Source organism: Thermobia domestica, chromosome 1, assembly GCF_964235325.1.
Source record: "Thermobia domestica chromosome 1, izTheDome1.hap1.1, whole genome shotgun sequence".
Lineage (NCBI taxonomy): Eukaryota > Metazoa > Arthropoda > Insecta > Zygentoma > Lepismatidae > Thermobia > Thermobia domestica.
The window spans coordinates 361,527,920-361,548,882 of NC_137454.1; the positions used below are offsets into that span (position 1 = coordinate 361,527,920).

General features: G+C 36.1%; 1 protein-coding gene across 1 annotated transcript; it reads left to right on the plus strand.

Annotated features, from left to right (window-relative positions):
- Nucleotides 1–152: 152 nt before the first annotated feature.
- Nucleotides 153–19,073, plus strand: CtsL1 (cathepsin L). The gene is made up of 7 exons (XM_081730623.1): nt 153–311; nt 2,541–2,652; nt 5,704–5,856; nt 7,891–8,085; nt 11,780–11,971; nt 14,140–14,305; nt 17,647–19,073. Exons 2-7 carry the CDS (start codon nt 2,554–2,556, stop codon nt 17,853–17,855), a joined length of 1,014 nt encoding a protein of 337 aa, XP_081586749.1. The 5' UTR covers nt 153–311; nt 2,541–2,553; the 3' UTR covers nt 17,856–19,073.
- Nucleotides 19,074–20,963: the final 1,890 nt, after the last annotated feature.

Genomic DNA, 20,963 nt, shown 5'->3' on the forward strand with positions numbered 1-20,963 from the left:
ATTTCCAAATTTATATTCTAAGATCAACTGGGAATGCTTAAAAATAAATTGAAAACGCATTTCCACTTTATTTAATAGTTCTTGACGCTTATGTTAACAAAATAAAATGAGAAAAACTACTTGATATTTCTGATAGTTGTTAAGCAACATAATGAAAACTTTTGGTGTACTGGCAACCTCTTTCAGTGATTCATGATAAATACGAAGGATAGAAGCAAGCACAACAACCACAAGTTTTATTCTTTCATCAGCTGTGGTGGAGTGAAGTGCGCAGTTGCTAATTTGCGATTATTGTAGAACTAAAGAATTTTGTGAGTAATTTTGTGTATTAGTGTCTAAGTGTGATTATTCTTCTTGAAAGTTATGTACGTATGTTTTTTGTGATTTAGAATATTTACAAAAATCAGTTACTAATGTCGAAAATTGTTGGTGTCAGTGCCACAATGAGTTTATGCTGAATGACATTGGGATATAAAATGAATAAATAGTATTTTAAATTGAAGTTAATAAACTAAGCAAATATTTCATGTGCGTTGAAGTTTAAACCTATTTAAAATACTTTTTTTTCCTTTTAGTCCACATGGAAATTGCGTTTTCATCAAATGGCCTTGTATTATTAATTTGAAGGATATTGTTTTCTTTTAGTTTATTTGATTGTTCACTGTAGCAATGTTTAGTTTCAACATTAAACACTTTGATCTTGTGATTTTCGGATAAATTAATAGCTTTGTCACTGTCGAGCGTTAGTGTAGTAAGTAGGTTCCGTTTCTCTTGAGTTTTCAATTATTTTTGCATTCAGTCTGTGAGATATATACGGGATTATCCCGTTTTTGGTAACTGAAAAGAAGTTGCCCACTGGAGAAAAGCAATTGCGATGGATGAAGTTGGTTTGTGTTAACGTGTCGTACTATAGCAGGGGGCATTACACAAGGTATTAATATTGTGCAGGCTTAGAATAAGGGCACTACTAGAAATAACTCATTAACTGAAAATTTATCACTATTGGTTCATCCCTTTCAGAAGGTTTTTTCACTATTAGATTCAGATACAGTTACTGGGTGTACCACTTTTTACGATTATGGCTGTGAGCTCCTCCGTGGCTAAGCGGTTAGCGTACGCGCCTTTGGCGTGGGAGTCCCGGGTTCGATTCCCGGCGGGAGCTCATGTGGTTCGGATTCCACGTTAATCAGTATGTCCACGTCTCATATAGCCTCGCTGCTGAACGGGACGTTAAACTCAAAATCAACTCAACTCAACGATTATGGCTGTAGTTTTTGTATATATTTTTTTTCTCAAAAGTCTTAATGCCTTATAAACTTTTTATCTTATAATCGATTTTCCATTTGTTTGAAGCTGAGGGAAAGCACCAGCAGTAAGCAATTCTCTTGGAAAAAACACACTTAATAGCTTACAACTTCTATGTTCAATTAGTGATTTTTCTTTTTACTAGCTGTGTTTTCGTAAATGAATTTTTTGGTGATACACTGGACACTGTAATAATTGGATCAGCTTGAGACAGGTGAATAGCACAGAGGGTTAGGGCACTTCAGGGGCTGAACTGGGTGGCATTTGCAATCTTATTTGTGTTTTTAATTCGACTCTTAAATGTCCTTTGATGGCGACTGCTCTGTTTTGTCTGAAATTTTCCAGTATGGCGTATTTACTGTAGGCTAACTTAAGAGTGTCCAAGTCATAATATGATAATTTTATGGTAAAGTTAAGAGATTGCAGGTAAAAGTTACGTATCTAAGAAGTCAGTCTTTACAACACAGAAATACAGTAAACTAGGCAAGTAAATTTGCGAACGAATGTTTCCATTCTTTGTAGAAAAGAATCTGTTATTGTAGCCCTTCCATAGATATTCTTCAGTTAAACGAAACAGGTGCAGTGACAAAACAACTATATACGGTAGAACCAAATGCGTATTGCTTTGGGTCGATATGCGACAGGAATTTGTAACATTGGAATATTATAAAACAGGTCATTCAGTAACAAGTAATGATACTGGTTGAAACGAGCTGATACGGGTTGGAGTTAATTTTAATAGAATTTTGAAATGTTATTGTAATTCCATCAGTCTCTATAATTATGGCAAATTCAAGTAGAGTGTACTGACTCAAGTAGAAATAATTTTTCGTTATTTATGCAGAAGTTTCTGCGAAATTCATGTCATGTATATTTGGTGTTTATTTTATTTATTTTTCTCAGCAAAATAATATGTTTCTTACAAATTTATTTCAAACTTGTTTTTCTAGACACTCCGTAATAACACAGTATGAAAAGGAATCCGTAACTTTCCACAACTGTGTGTTATGGACGAGTTACTTTAGCGTTTTGCGAAGGAGCTGCGGGTGATTAGCCATGTACTGTATTAAAATTTCTGCAAAATATTGCAGCTTCTCGTATTTTGCTGGAAAAAAAAAATATTAAATGTATTACACCCTTAATGATTGCAATTACACCCTTATTCTAAGCATTTAGTTCTTACTTTTAGAGAAAGAAAAATCAAAATTGATATTTATTGTGATGATTTCTTTCAGAAACACCTGCATCATGAAGACGTTAATGTTCCTGGTTTTTTGTTCACTGTTATCACTATGTTCTGCAGTATCGTTCTTCAATTTAGTAGTAGAAGAGTGGGAAACATATAAGGTAAGTTGAAACGTATTTATAATTATTTTGCAAATAAAAGACGAATTCTGTCCAAAGCATATACTATTTATTAATAAATAAATAACATCGTTACAGTTTTGGTAAAGTACCTTTGCTTTCATCAGACACATTATAAAATACAATTTCTAAGGCTACAGCTTATATCTTCTAGAAAATGAGAGGAGGTCATATCTAGGAACCAGTAAGATCAGTCGTTTAATTTTTAATAACAATTTTCAATTGACCGTTTGTATATGTTCGCAACTTTTTATGATACATCTTTCATTTTAATTCGTAACCTTTTAATTGGCACATCTATGTTATCTTAATGAACAACTTTCACGTTTGAGAAACTTAAACTTTTAATTTTCTATCTGCTATTCAATACACCTGTGTTACCTTATTTTTCCGTTTTCTGCTTTACCCAATATCCTTCTCCATACATTATGTATATTTAGTCCATCATTCCAGTACATAAGAGTAGAGTGGGGTAAGGTGGTTGGAGGGTGCGTTTTTTTGCACCGTTGCGGAGACAAAAACTTAATCATAAAAACATTCCAGGCAAAATTAACAATAATAAAACTAGTAATAAATTAATTAAAATACAAGAAAAAACATCCACACGCGGGCTAAAATTAAATTGTATGCAAAACCTGAATATCTGTTAAAAACAGCAGCAGTCCAGAAAGGAAACGAGTGTCATCCCCAAGGAGCAAGTCCAGGTCTGTTGGAAGATTGTAACGTTATCGATGCCGAGCCAGAGCAGGGCAGTCGACAAGAAGATGATGAATTGGTGAAAGGTCCCCACAAAAAATACATTCGGGAGCTGCAGTTGCACGTAAAACATAATGCATGCGTCAGATGACTGTGTTGCTTTCTTCCTTTCGTATCCGTTCTGCTTCTTCCCATTTTCTTAATAATGCTTCTTCCCTCTCTTTCCAGCCCTTCTGCACCTTCCCAGTCTATTTCATGTCCTTTCCCCCTCATATGTTTATACATTGCGTTACTATCCCTTTGTAGTCTAACGTCGTCCCTATGTTGTTTAATCTATTCATCCAGCCTCTTTCCATCTTCTCTTATATAACTCATATCGCATTCTTTGCATTTAATTATATATATATACATAACTCCTTCATCACTTTCTTTAATATCCGTTTCCTTTCTTTTTTTTCCTGTTCAATAAATATAGCATTCTTCTACTCCCTTTTCTTATGTTCTTCCTGCCGTGTAGACTTTGTGGTGGACAAACACCGTGTGCGTGGGTTTTCTCGGGGTTCTCCCGTTTCCTCCCACTTTCTTCATTCCACCATTTCATTCATTACTCACCATCACCGTCTCCTTTAGCCTAACCGGCATAATCGTGGCACGTAAAACTCAAAGACTTCATTTCAAATCCTGACAGATAGGGACCGGAGGTCATTAAAACGGATTGTAGCAGCTAAAAAGAAGACCACTTCAATGAAAATTACTTCTGAATTCAATTTCGGCCTACAGAACCCGGTTTCATCGAAAACAGTGCGACGGGAACTTCATAAAACGAAAATTCATGGCAGGGCCGCTATCGCCAAACCCTGGTCACAGCAGTAAATGCAAAGGGGCGTATCCAGAAGTGCAAGAACCACAAGGCGTGGACTCATGAGCAGTGGAAACACGTAGTGTGGTCCGATGAATCGACCTTCACCTTGTTTCCAACAACTGGGAACACCGTCGCAGGCCTATGATACAGACTGTCTGCTCCCAAGAGTAAAGCATGGGGGTGGTTCTGTTACAGTATGTGCAGTGACATCGTGGTTTTCTGTAGGTCCGACCATAGCTCTGCATGGAATGATGAACGCTAAGGCGTATGAGGACATTTTGGGAGACCAGTTTCTACCCATGTCCCAAATATTGTTCCCTGATGGTGGTAGCATCTACCAAGATGATTTGGCACCCTGTCACACTGCAAAAACGGTGAAATCATGGTTTGAGGAGCATGGCCAGGAGCTATCACATCTCCCCTGTTCCCACAATCACAAGATCTGAACATCATTGAGCCATTGTGGTCTGAGTTAGAAAGGCGTGTTCGGTCTCATTACCCTCCACCAGTATCCCTTAAGGAACTGGAGCATGTTTTGGAGGAACAATGGTACAAAATTCCACACACCACGATTCAGGAGCTGTATACGTCCATTCCACGTCGGATCCAAGCTGTTTTGGACGCAAAAGGAGGCCCCACACCATACTAGGTATGCTTTTCACACTTTTGCACACGTTTTAGATTTTTTTGTCCAGCCCCTGTACTTCTTTCATAAAACTGCCCTGGTGAACCACCTAACAGTACATTGGCGGGGTGAACTGGAAAGCCTTCTCATCTGTATCCACTATAAATTTACTAATAATGTTGCTCTTATGGCGGTACTTTTAGTACAGTCAGTGTGAGAATTAATAAATTTTTACAATGTGATGGTGAATACTTGATAATATAATTCTCACTCATGCAGTATATTTCGCAGCCCATTTAAAACACATACCCAAGCGATACATTTGTTTCTTTACGGAGATGGGTACCATCTTATGCTCCCAGCAATTTGATCAGCGAGTACATTATTTCGATATTAGCTAGTATTGACATTTACAACTAATGGATTTGTTGTATGCTGCGTACAATTACTGTGTGAGCTATGAGTAATCTAAATTAGTGTAATTTCTCTGTGATTGACACACGAACAAATAATGATGTCCCTTCGGTGTTCGTTAATCAAAGCTTTCCTTACGGACAGAAAATGTCTCATCAGTGTCCGTTATTTGTAGTTTTCCTTAAGGACAAATAATGTCTTATCGGTGCCCGTTATTTAGAATTTTCTTATCAGATGCATTCTTTGTCCCAAGGATGTGTTCAGTCTATTGAAGTCGAAGGGATCCTGAGTTCGATATTAGATCTTCGTACTTTGGAAGTCTGTCCTGTCGTAGTTTCATATTGTGAAATGTAACTCGTTTATTGTCTTTATACAATTATTTTTGATTTACTTGGCTATTTAAATTGTCTTCACTGACTTTATTTTGTTGTTCTAGATTCAACATAACAAGAAATACGATACTGAGGCGGAAGAGAAATTTAGAATGAAGATCTTTATGGAGAACAAGCACAAAATAGCAAAGCATAATGCAAGATATGAGCAAGGATTGGAAACATTCAAAATGGAATTAAATAAATTTGGCGACTTGGTAAGTACAATTGAACTCTGCCCCACACTTGAGGAAAAAAAAAAAAAAAGCGCATCATGTGATTATTTCTTTTAGCGTTATAGCTTCAAGATTAACTTACAATAACTTTCAGTTCTTGATAGTTACGATCTTCTTCATTCAGCGTATGCTATAAATAAATATAGGAGTTTGATTAATTTTAGAATTAAAATCTGATTTGTTTAGGTAATGTCGCTTTTTAGCGCAAAAATCTACTTGAAATTTAGAAATAAGTTAGTGATATGCAAGCCAGTTGTACTCATACTGAGGCTCCGATGCGGAACCAGGGACTTATAAAAATACAAGAACCAACAACGTGACTGGCCAGAACCTCAAAAATAATTTATTACATATACAGGGTGTAACATATATGCATGCCCAAAAGTGACGAGGTGATTCCGGACATCCCAGTAAGTAAAAATGTTCCTATAAACATGAGTCCGATGCCACTTCTTTGGCCATACATTTATGTTGCACCCTGTATATACTTTTGACGCTTATTTCAGATACCAGCAGTGTTAATTACTGTTAGTTGTAACCTCAGAAGTAGATACAAATATAATTAAAAAGGGTCGTTAAAAGATAAATAGATTGGAATACATGAGCATAATGTTGTACAATATGTTTTTAGAAATCGTACAATACATCATTCACAGAATATTGTTAGTTGTTGTAAATCTTAAGATCACTCTGTTAGTTAGGCTGCTAATATTCTTCATACCCTCTGAAAAAGAAAGAAAGAAAAAAAAAGATTGCCGGTTTAATTCTGAAACAACAGTTTTCGACCACAGTGGGCCAAGCATGTATATATATATATATATATATATATATATATATACAAATGTAGTAATCGCATGAGAAAAAAAAAATATAATTCCTTCATGCTTAAAATGATTGCTTAGGTCTACCAATGTTTCTCAGTTAAACAAACGCATTGCATAAAGTTTTGCTCTCAGAATACGCCTAGTATTAAGCCACTTGAAGACTTTAGAGAAAGTGTCATTTATTTCAAGAGCTAATACACATATCTGAATCAAAAGTTACGTAATGGAACGCAGAGTTTGTAAAAGTGCTTCAAAATATGTATTCAAAAACGGAACACAAAACCAGAACATCTAATGTGAAATTAGACAATTTGATCTTAAATTTAACTTTCAACGATTCTGCTCTTGAGTGGAATGAGAATATGGGAGAAAGCGGGGGTACCCGGAGAAAACTCGTTGATGTTGTGTTATCCACCACGAGTTTACTTCACCTGAACCAGGGACCTGAGCATCAGAGGTGTGCACTGCACTGTACCACTGAGCCATCGCGCCCCCAACAACATGTGAATTCGTCCCTTTTTAATCGCTGACGTTTTTAACATTTATTCTGGTATGTTCTGAAAAGAGAATCAATAAGATGTTAGAAAACTTGAGGAATATGGTATGAAAATAAATGTTAGATAGACAAGCCATGGTGATTGGAACGAAGCGGTCGGTGTCAAATATAGAAGTAGGACTAGAGAAAATAGAGCAAGTAACTACTTTTCGATACCTGGGTAGTATTATTAGTAAATATGAAATGCGAACGTGAAATAAAAGCAAGGATAGGAATGACGAAAGAAGCCTCTAGGAGGAAGGAAAGACTATTTTGTGGGACCTTGAATAAAGTGTTGGAAAAAAAGATTCATAAAATGCGTTGTATATTGTATGGGGCAGAAACATGGACATTACGCAGAAGTGATGGTGAAAAACGTCTGGAAGCTTTCGGAATGTGGGTGTGCAGAGGAGTGGAGAGAATTAGCTGGGTCGAGCGGAAAACTAATAAGAGAGAGTGTTAAAAGTGGTCTCGTATATTGATCCGCCCGGAGTAACAATACAGAGAAAGTCAGAAGTTGGGAAGGACTCTATACCAATTAAAATTAGTATGAGATGTGCTTTTCCAGAACATCGAAACATGTTGTTGTGTTTGTTCAGTTCTTGCCTTTGATCTTTGTTGAATTGGTAACTAAAGTAATTTGTCTTTTACTTGCAGCTCCTCCATGAATTTGCAGGCATTATGAATGGCTACAAGAGGAGGAAAGATAATTCATCTACTTTGAAAGGTGCAACTTTCATCACTCCTGCAAATCTGGAACGTCTTCCACATGAAATAGATTGGCGTGAGCAGGGAGCAGTTACTCCTGTTAAAAACCAAGGACAATGTGGTTCTTGCTGGTCCTTCAGCGCTGTAAGTATAGGCTTTGAAGGTTGCAATTGTTGTAAAAATTTAAATGTGGAACCATAACCTTAGCGGTGTTTCTCAACGAATTAACGCAATGATCTGTAAGATTAGTTAAACTAGCAGTCACCTAGAAGGAACGAAATAAAGCACGCATGAAGGATAATCGTTAACGACTCTACGAATTGAGCACATAGAGGCAAACGAAGTTCAATTTTGTGTGTGTGTGTGTGTGTGTGTGTGTGTGTGTGTGTGTGTGTGTGTGTGTGTGTGTGTGTGTGTGTGTGTGTGTGTGTGTGTGTGTGTGTGTGTGTGTGTATGTATGTGTGTATGTATGTATGTGTGTGTGTGTGTGTGTGTGTGTGTGTGTGTGTGTGTGTGTGTTATAGTGGTAGTTAATTTTGAAAGAAAATGAGTTGTTGAAGGATGAAACAGAAAGGTTACAAGTGTGGTCACAAAGCTGTAATACTCAGTTGTCACACAATCTGTAAAGTGGTAGTCTGTTTCGTTTTTGGATCAAAAGATCCAATAAATTTCAGTCAAAAATTTTCTTGTAGGCCTTATATATGGAGAACTACATATAGTATATCCAATACCAAACTATCACTTAAGTCTGTATGATGTGCCTGTTCCGTAAAAAAAAAATTCGAAAACTCGATCTAGGGGCCATTCAAAAAATTTTATGGCCTCTGATCCAGTTTTACATTAAAAGATCCAATATATTTCAATCAAAAATTTTCTTGTACGCTTTTTATCTGGAGAACTACAACTCTTTTCTTTTACTAGTACATCAGCTTTCCTTTCAAAGATATGAACAAGTAATTATTATTATATTGATAAGTGCAGGAAACAAATCGTTTTTTTAACACATCAATTCCTCTAAGTGGGAATTCAGTGATACACAAAGGGTGAAAAGATGCGCAGCTGGCCCGGGACTCGAACCCATGCTCGGCGTACCGTGGCTATGTGTCAACCACTGCGCTACTCATTCCGCTCCCTGGGCAGCTTACATTCCATCGTTCTTGAAGTCGGTCTTTTCAGTCTTGGTGTATCATTGAGTTCGTTTCAAGAGGAATTTGTGTGTGAAAATATTTTTCTACATTTATCAATATATCGATATGGTACGTCGAAGATCTTGGGTTCGAGACGCAGTCCAGTCATGCTTTTTTTTTTTTTAACTCTGTGTATCAAGTAATTATTACATAATTAGCTACTTCTTTTTGTTCTTATTTTGGCAACCGTATACACTTGGTATATTAAACCATTTTCTGCCCATGTATGTATGATGTTAACCGTTGTGAACTTCAGTATGTGTTCGATAGTTACTTTAAGATGTAAATTATAGGTCTGTTGGAACTATTATTCGAACATAAACTGATATTATATTACCAGCGTACTTGGCCAATTTATTCAGTTACCATTTTATTTACAGTGTGCTTATTATTGAAATTTGCTTCTTTAAGTTTCTGCCCTTTAAGCTAAAGGAGACAACGAGAAATTAATGTCTAAAGAACAGTATCTAACACCCGTGCCCTGAGCGGAATTCGAATCTGTGATTGTCAGCCTAATACCTAGTGACTACTCGTTTGTGCCAGCGGCTCAGAATGTCAAGGCAACTCAACTTTACAAGGCTGTATGAAAAAGAAAACTAATGAACCGGTTAAGGAGGAGGGGTACTGGAAATTGCTAAGTGATCAATACAAGATACAGCTTTGGTAATTGATGTTTATTAAAGCAAATTTCAATAGTATATACCGGAAATTTAACTTAAGGATCAAAATCCTAGCTCCAAGTAATTACTGTTTTTAGGGGCAATGTGTCCTCCAAATTTTAACTTTATTTTACAGTTATTTATATATATACAAAGGAAAAGGGCACAAGTCGGAATTCATACAGTCGTATTGATCCACTGGGCTTTACGTTGAGATCTGAAATTAACTCGTGCAGTTAACACAATTAGCCAGACACTATCACGGTGTTTTGTATAATGTACGGTTTCGAATTAGTCTATTATTAATATTATTCTATATGTGTATTGTAAAGGTGATAATCCGTTTGAGTGTGGTGATAGAAGTAATATGACATTTGGCGCTTATGTCACAGAGGGAGAGTTACTTTTATACAGTTCAAGCCTTCCTCGAAATCATCATCATCTCTCTCTCTCTCTCCTCAATTAACTGATTAGAATTTCTAGCGCCCAGTCTGAACATCGAGAATACAGAAGATGGGTAAAATGGAGAGGATTGTAAATTATGCATTTCTCAGCTGAAGTCCTAATGACCATCATATGAAACAAGTATCAAGATGCGCAGAAAAACTTCTTCTTAGGTACAGCAAATAACATGGGAACGTTTTCTCCTACTACTGAATTTTATTATAAAAATTTTCCCATTACAAACAGTATGATACAAAATTACTGCAATATACATAGTCTTCTAATAACTGGGTGAAGATAGGTATTCCAAGGCACGAGCAGCCTAGGAAAGGTTCTCCAGAGTTCCGAGCGAGATAAATGGAGTGGATTTACGATCCTCAATGAGTTATCTATGATTATCATGATTTAGGGACGTATACGGGAGGTGTTGTAATCGTAACAATAACCAACTTTTTCTTAGAAATGTAGACATCGATAGTTCTTACACCAATATTCTCGAACATTCTGTTTTATGATGAACTAAAAATAATGAGTTTCGGAGAATGTGTGTGTGTGTGTAAGTTATGTTTATTCGTGTCTGTGGAAATGTTCCAAGTACCGTGTCTTGACTAGGCATTGACAAATATCAAGTGAGTACATACCTTATTTTTATGATGTACACTTTTGTTGATGTTTGTATAACACAGTTCTGTAAATTACACACTTCAGTATTCGTAATTATAGCTCTAATGTTCAGGTCTGCTCCCAGGTTGAATATGGAATCCTTCTCTTCCTATAGTTTAACGTCACAATGCCACAACTTAGAGAATGCAAGTTGTTTTGTTCTTCGACTAATGTTGAGGTCATGCACGTACTGTACTCGTGGTGAAAATAGTTGGTACACGTACCTACAGAAATATAGTTCTACCATCATGTTTGTCAATGCATGAATTTATACGATGGCGTTGTGAAAGATAGTTAACTTCGGTACGTGAAAACAAATTCAAAGATAAAAATACAATGTAGTTTTTACAGATAAAGAATTCTTAAGATAATCATAAATGAGGTTTGAAATATTCAAAGTTTCCTTTCACCATCCTTTCCAAGTCATTTTGAAGAGTAATGAACTAAATGTACAATCACGGACAAAAGTTTAATAAATTTGTTTAACGTAGTCCGTAACAAATAGTCACACAATTTTCAAAGCACATTCCGACCTAACACAGATGGGAGCATGGGCCTCGTGTGTCTTGATGATAATTTTCAAGGTTTTAAAGTTAAGAACACCCATTCCTTACCTTTCCTGTAATGTTAGAATCTATTGTTTCATTCACAATGGAGTCGAGCTATTTGTATGCATCTCTCCCTTCTCCCCTAAAATGACAAAGGAAGATTCCCACAGTAGTGAATGTTTAAACAGAAATTCTAGTTAAGTCTGTTTAATTGTGCTTTAGGATACACTGTGTGTTACTTTTTTTTTTTTTTTTTTTTTCGAACTGGCATAAATTCTGGTTAAATCTGTAAATCGTGCTTTAGGATTTCGTATATATTGATCAATTCTTTTTCCAGACTGGTTCTCTAGAAGGTCAGCACTTCCGAAAGAGTGGTAAGCTGGTTTCTCTGAGTGAACAAAACTTAATCGACTGCTCCACCAAATACGGCAATGAAGGCTGCAATGGAGGTTTGATGGATCAGGCTTTCCAATATGTCAAAGACAATGGAGGCATTGATACGGAAACCTCGTATCCGTATGAAGGAGAGGTAAGATATTATTATTATTGTTATTGTTGAGACGTTTTCCTCATGTGCGGTTTCAGAAACTTAAAGCCTCAGTACCGTTTCCTTGCAACCGCAAAGCAGCATCGCAATGATGCCAAACACTAACCAACTCTCTTACATGCAAAACTTGTTCTTCAACGTTGTATTATGTCCGAAACTTCCTGAAGCAGCTGAAACTCTTTTCTTTAAAAAGTAAATAAACAAAAATGTCACCATTTTGAAAGCTCATTTCAATCTCACACGGATGGGAATATGGTCTTCTTTTAATCTCATTACTTCGATTGTAAAGCCAAAATCATCATCTTAGTGTTAGAATCTACTTAATTTTTGAATACTTAAGAAAAAAAAAAAATGGCTACATGAAAGTGAACGGCCTGTACAGGCCCACAATAGTGACAGAAATGCCTCTAAAATATAGCAGCACAGAAAAGGGTCAGACTTATCGACTGACGCGCCGAGGTTATGAAAGACAGGGACTACTATGAACCCTTACAGTGTACACCGTTGCCCACCACGCAATCTTGCCCCCAAGAGAACTATTACAGCACCATGTCACCGATCAGAGCTTTTCATTTTTTCATTGCTAACAATGTATTCCATTTCTGAACAGTCGTAATCTGAAATTTAACATGTTAAATGGGCAATCTTTTGTTTATTTACGAAACGTTAAAGTCAGGTCCATTTTCGAGAGAACTCTTTTTTTGCGTAATCACTAAAATGTAAGAAGAAAAGTTCTGACACATCATTATTAACTTACTAATGAAATTGACTTTATATCTGTATATTTACTTTGGGAAAATTTTCAAGGCCTCTTCTGTTCTCTTTGTCTATCACTATGTTTGAAGAAAACACTAACATCAAAACAAAACTTACATTCGTACTAGTCAGAATTAAAAGCCTAGATTTTATTGAAACAGTATCATCAATAGCAAAAATTTAGTTACCTTGTGGTTTTATCACACAGTGTTCTCCTATAAACAAATGTTCAAAGGGCTCTCTGTCAAAAGAGCAACTTAGGCTTGGAGAAATGTGAAGCACAACATTTACTACGTTTATATACTGAGGAGTCTTTACTTGTTTGATAGCGATAAATTGATACTAGTTTCTGTAGAGTATATATACAAATCAATCACCCTTCATAGAGCGAGAGAAAAAGAAAACATCTAAATGTAACATAATAGTTCAATCTACTTTTTGAAAAACTGTGCTGCATACGACTGTAGAATAATTTCAACCGAAATATCACGATAGATAAATTATGTTACGCAAATAACGAGGTAAAAAGTTTTATTCTTTATTATAGAATGTGCGTAAAACAATGAAAGCCTTAACCATTATAAAAGAAATCGAAATTTAATAAAATTAAAAAAATAGTGAGGAAGACATTCTTTGTAAAAATTGTCACAGACATGATGTTTCAGCGTAAGAGAAGTGCCAATGATGTAGATATTGACAAGTCTTTAACCCAACATAAACATCTTTCACTTCAAAGTGACAGGACAAAGATTATCCGATACTCTATTTAGTGCACTACATTAAAAGCTTTTGCATTTAGGATTTTTCTTTTAAAGAACCATAGTTATTTCAATTCTCTTTTATAAATATGTTGTTGTAGGAATATAATTTGATAACGAATTCGCCCGGTATAACTTATATTGTTAGTATGTGTATAATCGGCAAAGACATGTATGTGGAAAATTTCATATCAAAAGAGCAGTAAATAAGAACGATAAAAACGAAAATAAAATTTTCTTGTCCATTTAGCAACATTTTATTTTACTCAATATAATTTTCGTATTTACAATTCTTTGCCTATGAAATTTTATCACAAATATACATTTCCCAATTATACACATAGTATCAGTATTAAAAGTACCCTGCAAAATCATTATCAAATTATATTCTTAGAAGAAGACAGTTATAGACATGCGACAATAATTTTGGACATGAGTGTACTTTCCCTATACGAGAAGAAAAGTTTCGAAAGAACTTCAAATGTAGTTTCGTGGTGTCTGAACCTGCAAGTGATTATATTAATATAAACAGCCATCTTTAGTAATCTAAATTGCACTAGGAAATTTGCATATTGAGTAAGTTCATTTTGCATTTTGCCTGTGAATTATTTTGATTCTTATTATGGATATTTACAGGATGACAAATGCCGCTATGATCCTTACGACAAAGGAGCAACTGATGTTGGTTTCGTTGATATTGAGAGTGGTAACGAACGCAAATTGAAAGAAGCCGTTGCAACTGTGGGGCCTGTTTCTGTAGCTATTGACGCTAGCCATGAATCATTCCAGTTTTATTCACATGGTAAGCATTTATTATTATTATTATTATTATTATTATTATTATTATTATTATTATTATTATTATTATTATTATTATTATTGAAAGAATAACGTCTTAGAAAATTAAGTACCTATACAGATGTTGTTTGTGATCTGTAGTGACGATTTCGGGATGCACGCACCTCAAGAAATTCATGACGCCATCACCGATGATTCTCTATTTGGTGAGGGGGGTGGGGTGTGGTGGCTCAGTGGTAGAGCGTTCACCTCCGGTGCTTGGGGTCCCATGGACTTTGTGGTGGACAAACACCGTGCTTGTGGGTTTTCTCGGGGTTCTCCCGTTACCTCCCACTTTCTTCATTTCATTCATTTCTCATAATCACCGTCTCCTTTAGCCTAACCGGCATAACCATGGGACGTAAATCTTAAAGATTTCATTTTTCTCTATTTGGTGATCCTGCATTCTGGCCATCGGTCGTCATCCTTGCAGATATATATAGTCGAAATCACTCCTTTCAAAAGTCAGTGAGTGGTACGAGTTTCCGTTGTGCCTTGTCTTGTTTGAGGAGACCGAAGACGCAATTCGATCAGCGAATCAAACGGAGATTTCAATTGAATGTGGATGAAGGGAATGGCGCAATTTACCAGTTTCGTCCTGCCATTTGTTAAAGGAAGAGGACCATCGAATGAGAAGCATGACTGGCTACCTGCTATTGATGCAGTCATTCTCGGTGTCTCCCCTTCACACACAGACTAAGAATGTATTGGTTTTAAATTGATGTCAGGGCGTTAGCCTGATAATAATTGGAACTCTTCGTGACATTTTTAGCGATAGGTGTCTCTATAACTTCCAGTTGCAACAGAACGAATAGTGATCATGGATCCGTTGGCAGTGTTTTCATTCACGATACCATTTTTGGAAGTCTTATGAGCTCGTCTAATATAACAGATATTTACATCTATCGACCGCAAGATGGTGCTCGTAGGGCCGTCAACGACTGTCACGACTTTCTACAGTGTCTTCTGGCAAGAGATTTTGAACACGTCCCTTTCGAAGCTTCTCCAGCCCCAACTAATGATGAATCATAATGCGATTTGGAGATCTTTACAATATATATAATAATTTTTTGTTTCTTGCTTGAAGCTCAAACATACACCAAACTTTAAAGCAGACTTTTAGTTATTTTTCATACTAAACTACATTATTGGGGTATTATAATAAATTTAAATTGCTATCTTCATTATAGTAACCCATCGCCATTAAAGGGATTAAGAAATCAAATAAACTTGAAGGGGGATTCATATTTTATATTTACTAATAAACATATTTGATTAATTTACAAATAAACAGGACACGGGGAATTACTTTACCTTAGCATATGAATTTAATTTAATTTTTCTTTTCAAACGGAGCACAGAGCTCCCTTGTGGCTAAGCAGTTAGCGTGGACGCCTTTGGTCGGCTCTCATGTTAAGCTATAGGTCCACGTCTCATATGGCCTCATTGCTGAACGGGGCGCTAAATTCAAAATCAATCTATCGAATAGAATACAAGATTCTTTGAGACTGCGTTTCTCAAACTGTGGTCTGCGGACTTTACATGATCCCTCTGAAGTATACCCTTGGGGTCCTTAGATTGAACATTGAATTTAGGACAGAGGAATTTGAAGAATAAAAAATAAAATTACAAAATAAACTAAAATTGAAATGAATTCCATATATCACATACTAACATGATAGGGATTCTTTTGAATTTTGAGATAGCTGAAAATCTCAGAGATTTGAGAAATTATATAAGCAAGGGTCTTCCTATTTCTCTCCTAGGACTGTCATTTTATGAAGTTTATTATAGCGAATTTATTCTATAAAATTTACATGATAGTATTCAATTATTAAAATAAACTAATACAGATTTTCTTCTATTAACCCATTAGTGCATGTAATCCAAAAACAACTGTCGCATTATTATTTTAAATTCGTTATAACCACACATCCACAGCTTTTGCAGACAGAATATTATTGCGCGATCCTTTAACAGTCCTAAAATTTAAAAAAAAAAAAAAAAAAAAAAAAAAAAACTCGCAGCTATGGATTTACAGGGCAAATGTTTCAAATACATGACTTGTGAAGAAATGTGAGATTGTTGTCAGCGACTAAAACTGTTAACTGAAGCGAGAAGTGTATGAAGAATAAAGTTTATTATTATTATTATTATTATTATTATTATAAAAATATTAGTAATATGATTGTATTACTCGAAGTATTCCCAGTGCATGTGATCCAGTTTTTCGGGGATCCTCCCGTACACTACAAACAAAATTTCAGATAGAATCCGTTACAGTTATTTAAAGTGTTGTAAACCTCCCTGTGCCTCCCGTACACTACAAACAAAATTTCAGATAGAATCCGTTACAGTTATTTAAAGTGTTGTAAACCTAGCCCAAAATAACAAACTGTGTACAAAAATTATCTCTAGGAAACATTATGTACAAATGGGTTGATACCAATATAAAATCAAGGAAATTTTAATGGAGGATCGGAAACTAATGTTACAAGGTTGATATTTCTGGAGTTTTGTCTGTTACAGAGAAATGACGAGTGTGCGGTAATTTTACCACATGGAGTTTGCAACTGTGCAGATTTTCAGCTCCCCTCCATCTACGGCGCTCGTTTGAAAAACTGGCCTCGAGAAGTCCGCTGAGTTATTCGATTTCTGTGGTCGAAACATGTAACCGGGGCTAACTTCATCGGCAGCTGGTAGAGGTTTATGGAGGGAATGTAATGTCTCGTCAGCATTTCGCAGAATGATGTCGAAAGTTTGCGGCTGGTAGAGAAAGCGTCACCACGACGAGGAGCGCAGTGGTTGATGAAGCAGTTTCACTGGGACATAATCGACCATCCTCCCTCCAGTCTGGACCTCGCTCCAAGCGAATTGCACCTGTTCTCGCACTTGAAGAAGCACCTTGAAGGCAGTCGCTTCACTTCAGAGGAGAAGGTGAAACACTTTGTGACAACGTAGCTGAACACGGAAGGACAGGAGTTTTAGCAGGAGGGAACCTTCAGACTCATCCCACAATCCGACAAGTGCCTTAACCGGTATGGAGAGACTATGTCGAAAAATAACGTAATGTATATAATATATGTTGGCTGTATTGGTTGTATGAAATATCTACACGTTTCACTGCAGGCTTTGTAAACTTACTTTCCGATCATCCCTCGTATAATGTTGCACTTGAAGAAAATTTTAGGAACACTGCCTTGAGAAATAAGAATGTAATAAATTGTTGTTGTCAGATGGAAACTTAGTTTCACTGCACTATTGTTTATTATTCGTTCATCACGTTCTTCTTTTTTTCTTTTTTAGGTGTATATTATGAACCACAATGCAACAGTACAGCTTTAGATCATGGTGTATTAGTTGTCGGATATGGAACGGATGAAGCTGGTCAGGACTATTGGCTGGTGAAAAATTCATGGGGTACAGAGTGGGGCGATCAAGGTTACGTAAAAATGGCACGTAACCGGGAAAATCATTGTGGAATTGCAACTCAAGCTAGTTACCCACTTGTATAACTGTTACGTATTTAACTAAGTACTATTTTGTTATTTTTATACTTTCTTTTATAAAGAAAAAGAAAAAAAGAGATATAAGTGACAGCAATTAAAAGAAAGTTGAATCTGTGTTTGCACGAACAATTGTCGATTCTTTTTATTTTATGCACTGTTTTTATGTTACATACCTGGCCTTTTCGTGTCCTGGTGTACAGGGATGAGAGTCATGTAGGAAATAAATGTGTTTTGGTTTATTCTGCAGTAATAGAAAGATAGAAGGCTATTTTCCATCGTATGTGTCAGAGTAACATTTGAAATTGTACTAGGCATTTTGTTTTGTAAGTTCAACCTAAATTATATGAAGTTGTGCTGTACAGGATGCTTTGGTAGTATTTTTCTTATGTTTTGATTGATTTTGTTGAAATGTCATTTTTAAAGGCTTTCTTTCGCCATTAAAATGTGATACCCTTGTTAATGTGAAACAGAGCCAAAATAACTGTCCGTTATAACGTAAGAAGATTTCTGTAGAACAAACACAAAATGATCTTGTCGAGAAATAAATGAACCTTAAATTAAGAAACAAAATCATAGTGTACTGTGTATATATAATGTTACATTTCTCACCAAAATATGTTCAACAAATAAAGAAGCTATAAGTATTTAAATATAGGCCATGTCTTGTATACCACTTGTTACTGATTGATTTTGATACGAACTTTACTATTACTGCTACTGAGTGTTAACAGTTCCTCAGTAAGAAGAATGACTCTAGAGGATTTATATCAGTTTCTTAAGGCCATATTTTGCATATGTTTCAAATGACAGCTAATACACGTAAGATTCATGAAGGATGTGTGAAGTATGCACTTTGGAATATCTGCTATAAAGGAATTATATGTGATAGCATTTGTTGTATTTTCATGGTTGCCTGTTCCTATCTATTATGTGCATGTGCATTTTTTTTAATGATTGCACAATGTCTTTCAGTTGTATCTCCATGACACTTTTTTTTTTTTTTCAATTAGGTACATGTTACTATTCGTAGTACGGATCTGAACATATGTAGAAATTAGTGTGTATATGAAGTATTTTTTGTTCATTGTATGAAAAAAGAGATACGATAGACTGTTTTGGTACAGATAATTAATTATTTTGTATATTTTAATGGTATACAACTGAAAGTGAGAGTGTGAATGTATTTTGCAGATATTCATAAATAAATGTGATAATTTCACAAACCATTAGTCTATTCAATCTCGTAACACCAGTAATAGTGATCTTAATCGTAGCTATTCTGCCATTGTTGCTGAAACTTGCAAGCTTTCCATCTTGCACGATCTTCAGTGTCATCGTTTCTTACGATTTTCCTGTTTTGATACTGTCCGTCAGCTGTAGCCTTCTTCACCCCTTTCTTCTTTTTCCTCCCCATACCTCTAGCACGTCCCTCATGATACAGTTTCTTTTCAGCCAATCCCCCAACCAGTTTTTTTTTCTGTTTTTCAGTTACATTTAAAATTGTTCTCTCCTCCACGCTTTCACATTCGTTTCCTATCTAGCTAATTCTTCTCCACACCCACATTTTAAAATTTTCCAGTCTTCTTTCATCGCTTTTATGTAATTTCATTGTTTTTGCCCCATACAGTATAGTACTCTACACGAAGCATTTTGTGTCTCTTTTTGCCAAAACATAATTCTAGGACCCACAAAATAGTTTTCTTCCTTCTAAAGGCTTCTTTCGCCATTTCTGTGCTTGCTTTTATTTCACGTTCGCACTTCATATCATCACTAATAATACGAGGATGGATTGGAAAGTTCGTGGCCTGACGTACAAAATTAGAAAATATTTGGATAGGTTAGGTTTTATTTTTTCACGTAATCCTGTTCAACCGAGATGCATTTACGCCACCTCTCCGGTAACGCTTCTATACCACTTAAAAAAAAAAAAGAAAAAAGAAAAAAAAAGATTCCTTGAGCCTTGTGAAATATCCCTGTAGCACTTCTCACCTCTTCATGCGAAGAAAAATCGTTGACTCCCCAAAAACTTTTTCAGGTATCTAAACAAGTGAAAGTCCGAAGGGGCTAGCTCAGGTGAATAGGGCGGGTGCGGCAACAGTTCGAACCCACAGGAATGAAATTCTGTCGTAGATGAAGGGACGTGTGAACGGGCGCATTACCCTGGTGATTTTCTCCATGTCACAAATTTTCGTCACTTTTGCCGACTTAACGTCTTATAACTCCACACCTGAAACAATAGAAAAATGAATAACCGACTACCAACGGATATAGCTACGCAACTAATGTTTACAAACATAAAATAGTTGCTTCCTTCCTAGTCAGGCTACAAACTTTCTAATCCGCCCTCGTACTATCCAAGTATCGAAAACTAGTCACCTGTTCTATTTTCTCCCTTCCTTCTTTTATATTTGGCACCAACCTCTTTGTTCCAACAGCATTATGTTTGTCTTTTTGACATTTAATAGTAATACGAGGATCACTACGGAAGTTTTGAGATGTGAAATAACTTACATACTTAAAATCAATGTAACACACACATTTTCTACAAGTATTCACCATTACACTGTACACACTTTTGCACCCTCGAAAACAAGGATGTTATAAAATAGAGGATCTGTCCATATGTATCTCTATCATATGAACTCAATGAAGCCAAAAACCAACCAAGCATCGTCTGAGTCGGGACGCCTGATTGGTTACTCTCGTTTCCGCCATGATTGTTGGCTCGAAACATTGCGATCTTAGTGGCGCGGAGTGGGCAGAGTAGGTATGGCAAAGCTGTGATGTATGGCTTCACAATTTTGTTGTATGGGCAGATCCTCTATTTTGTAACATCCTTGCTCCAAAACCACTTTTGGAAGCAGTGTTGCCAGTCTTTTTCTTCAAGTGTTGAAAGTTCATTCTCGTAAGCCACTACAGCTTCTTCAGGGTTGCAAAATCTCTTCCCACGCATGCGATCTTTGATCCTGGGGAACAGAAAAAAATCACACGGGGCCAGGTCAGGGCTATGTGGCGGATGAGTCATAAGTTTGACCTCCGTAGATTCTAAAAACTGAACTGTGATGTTGGTCTTGTGTGCGGACGCGTTGTCATGATGAAGCTGGATTCCAGGCA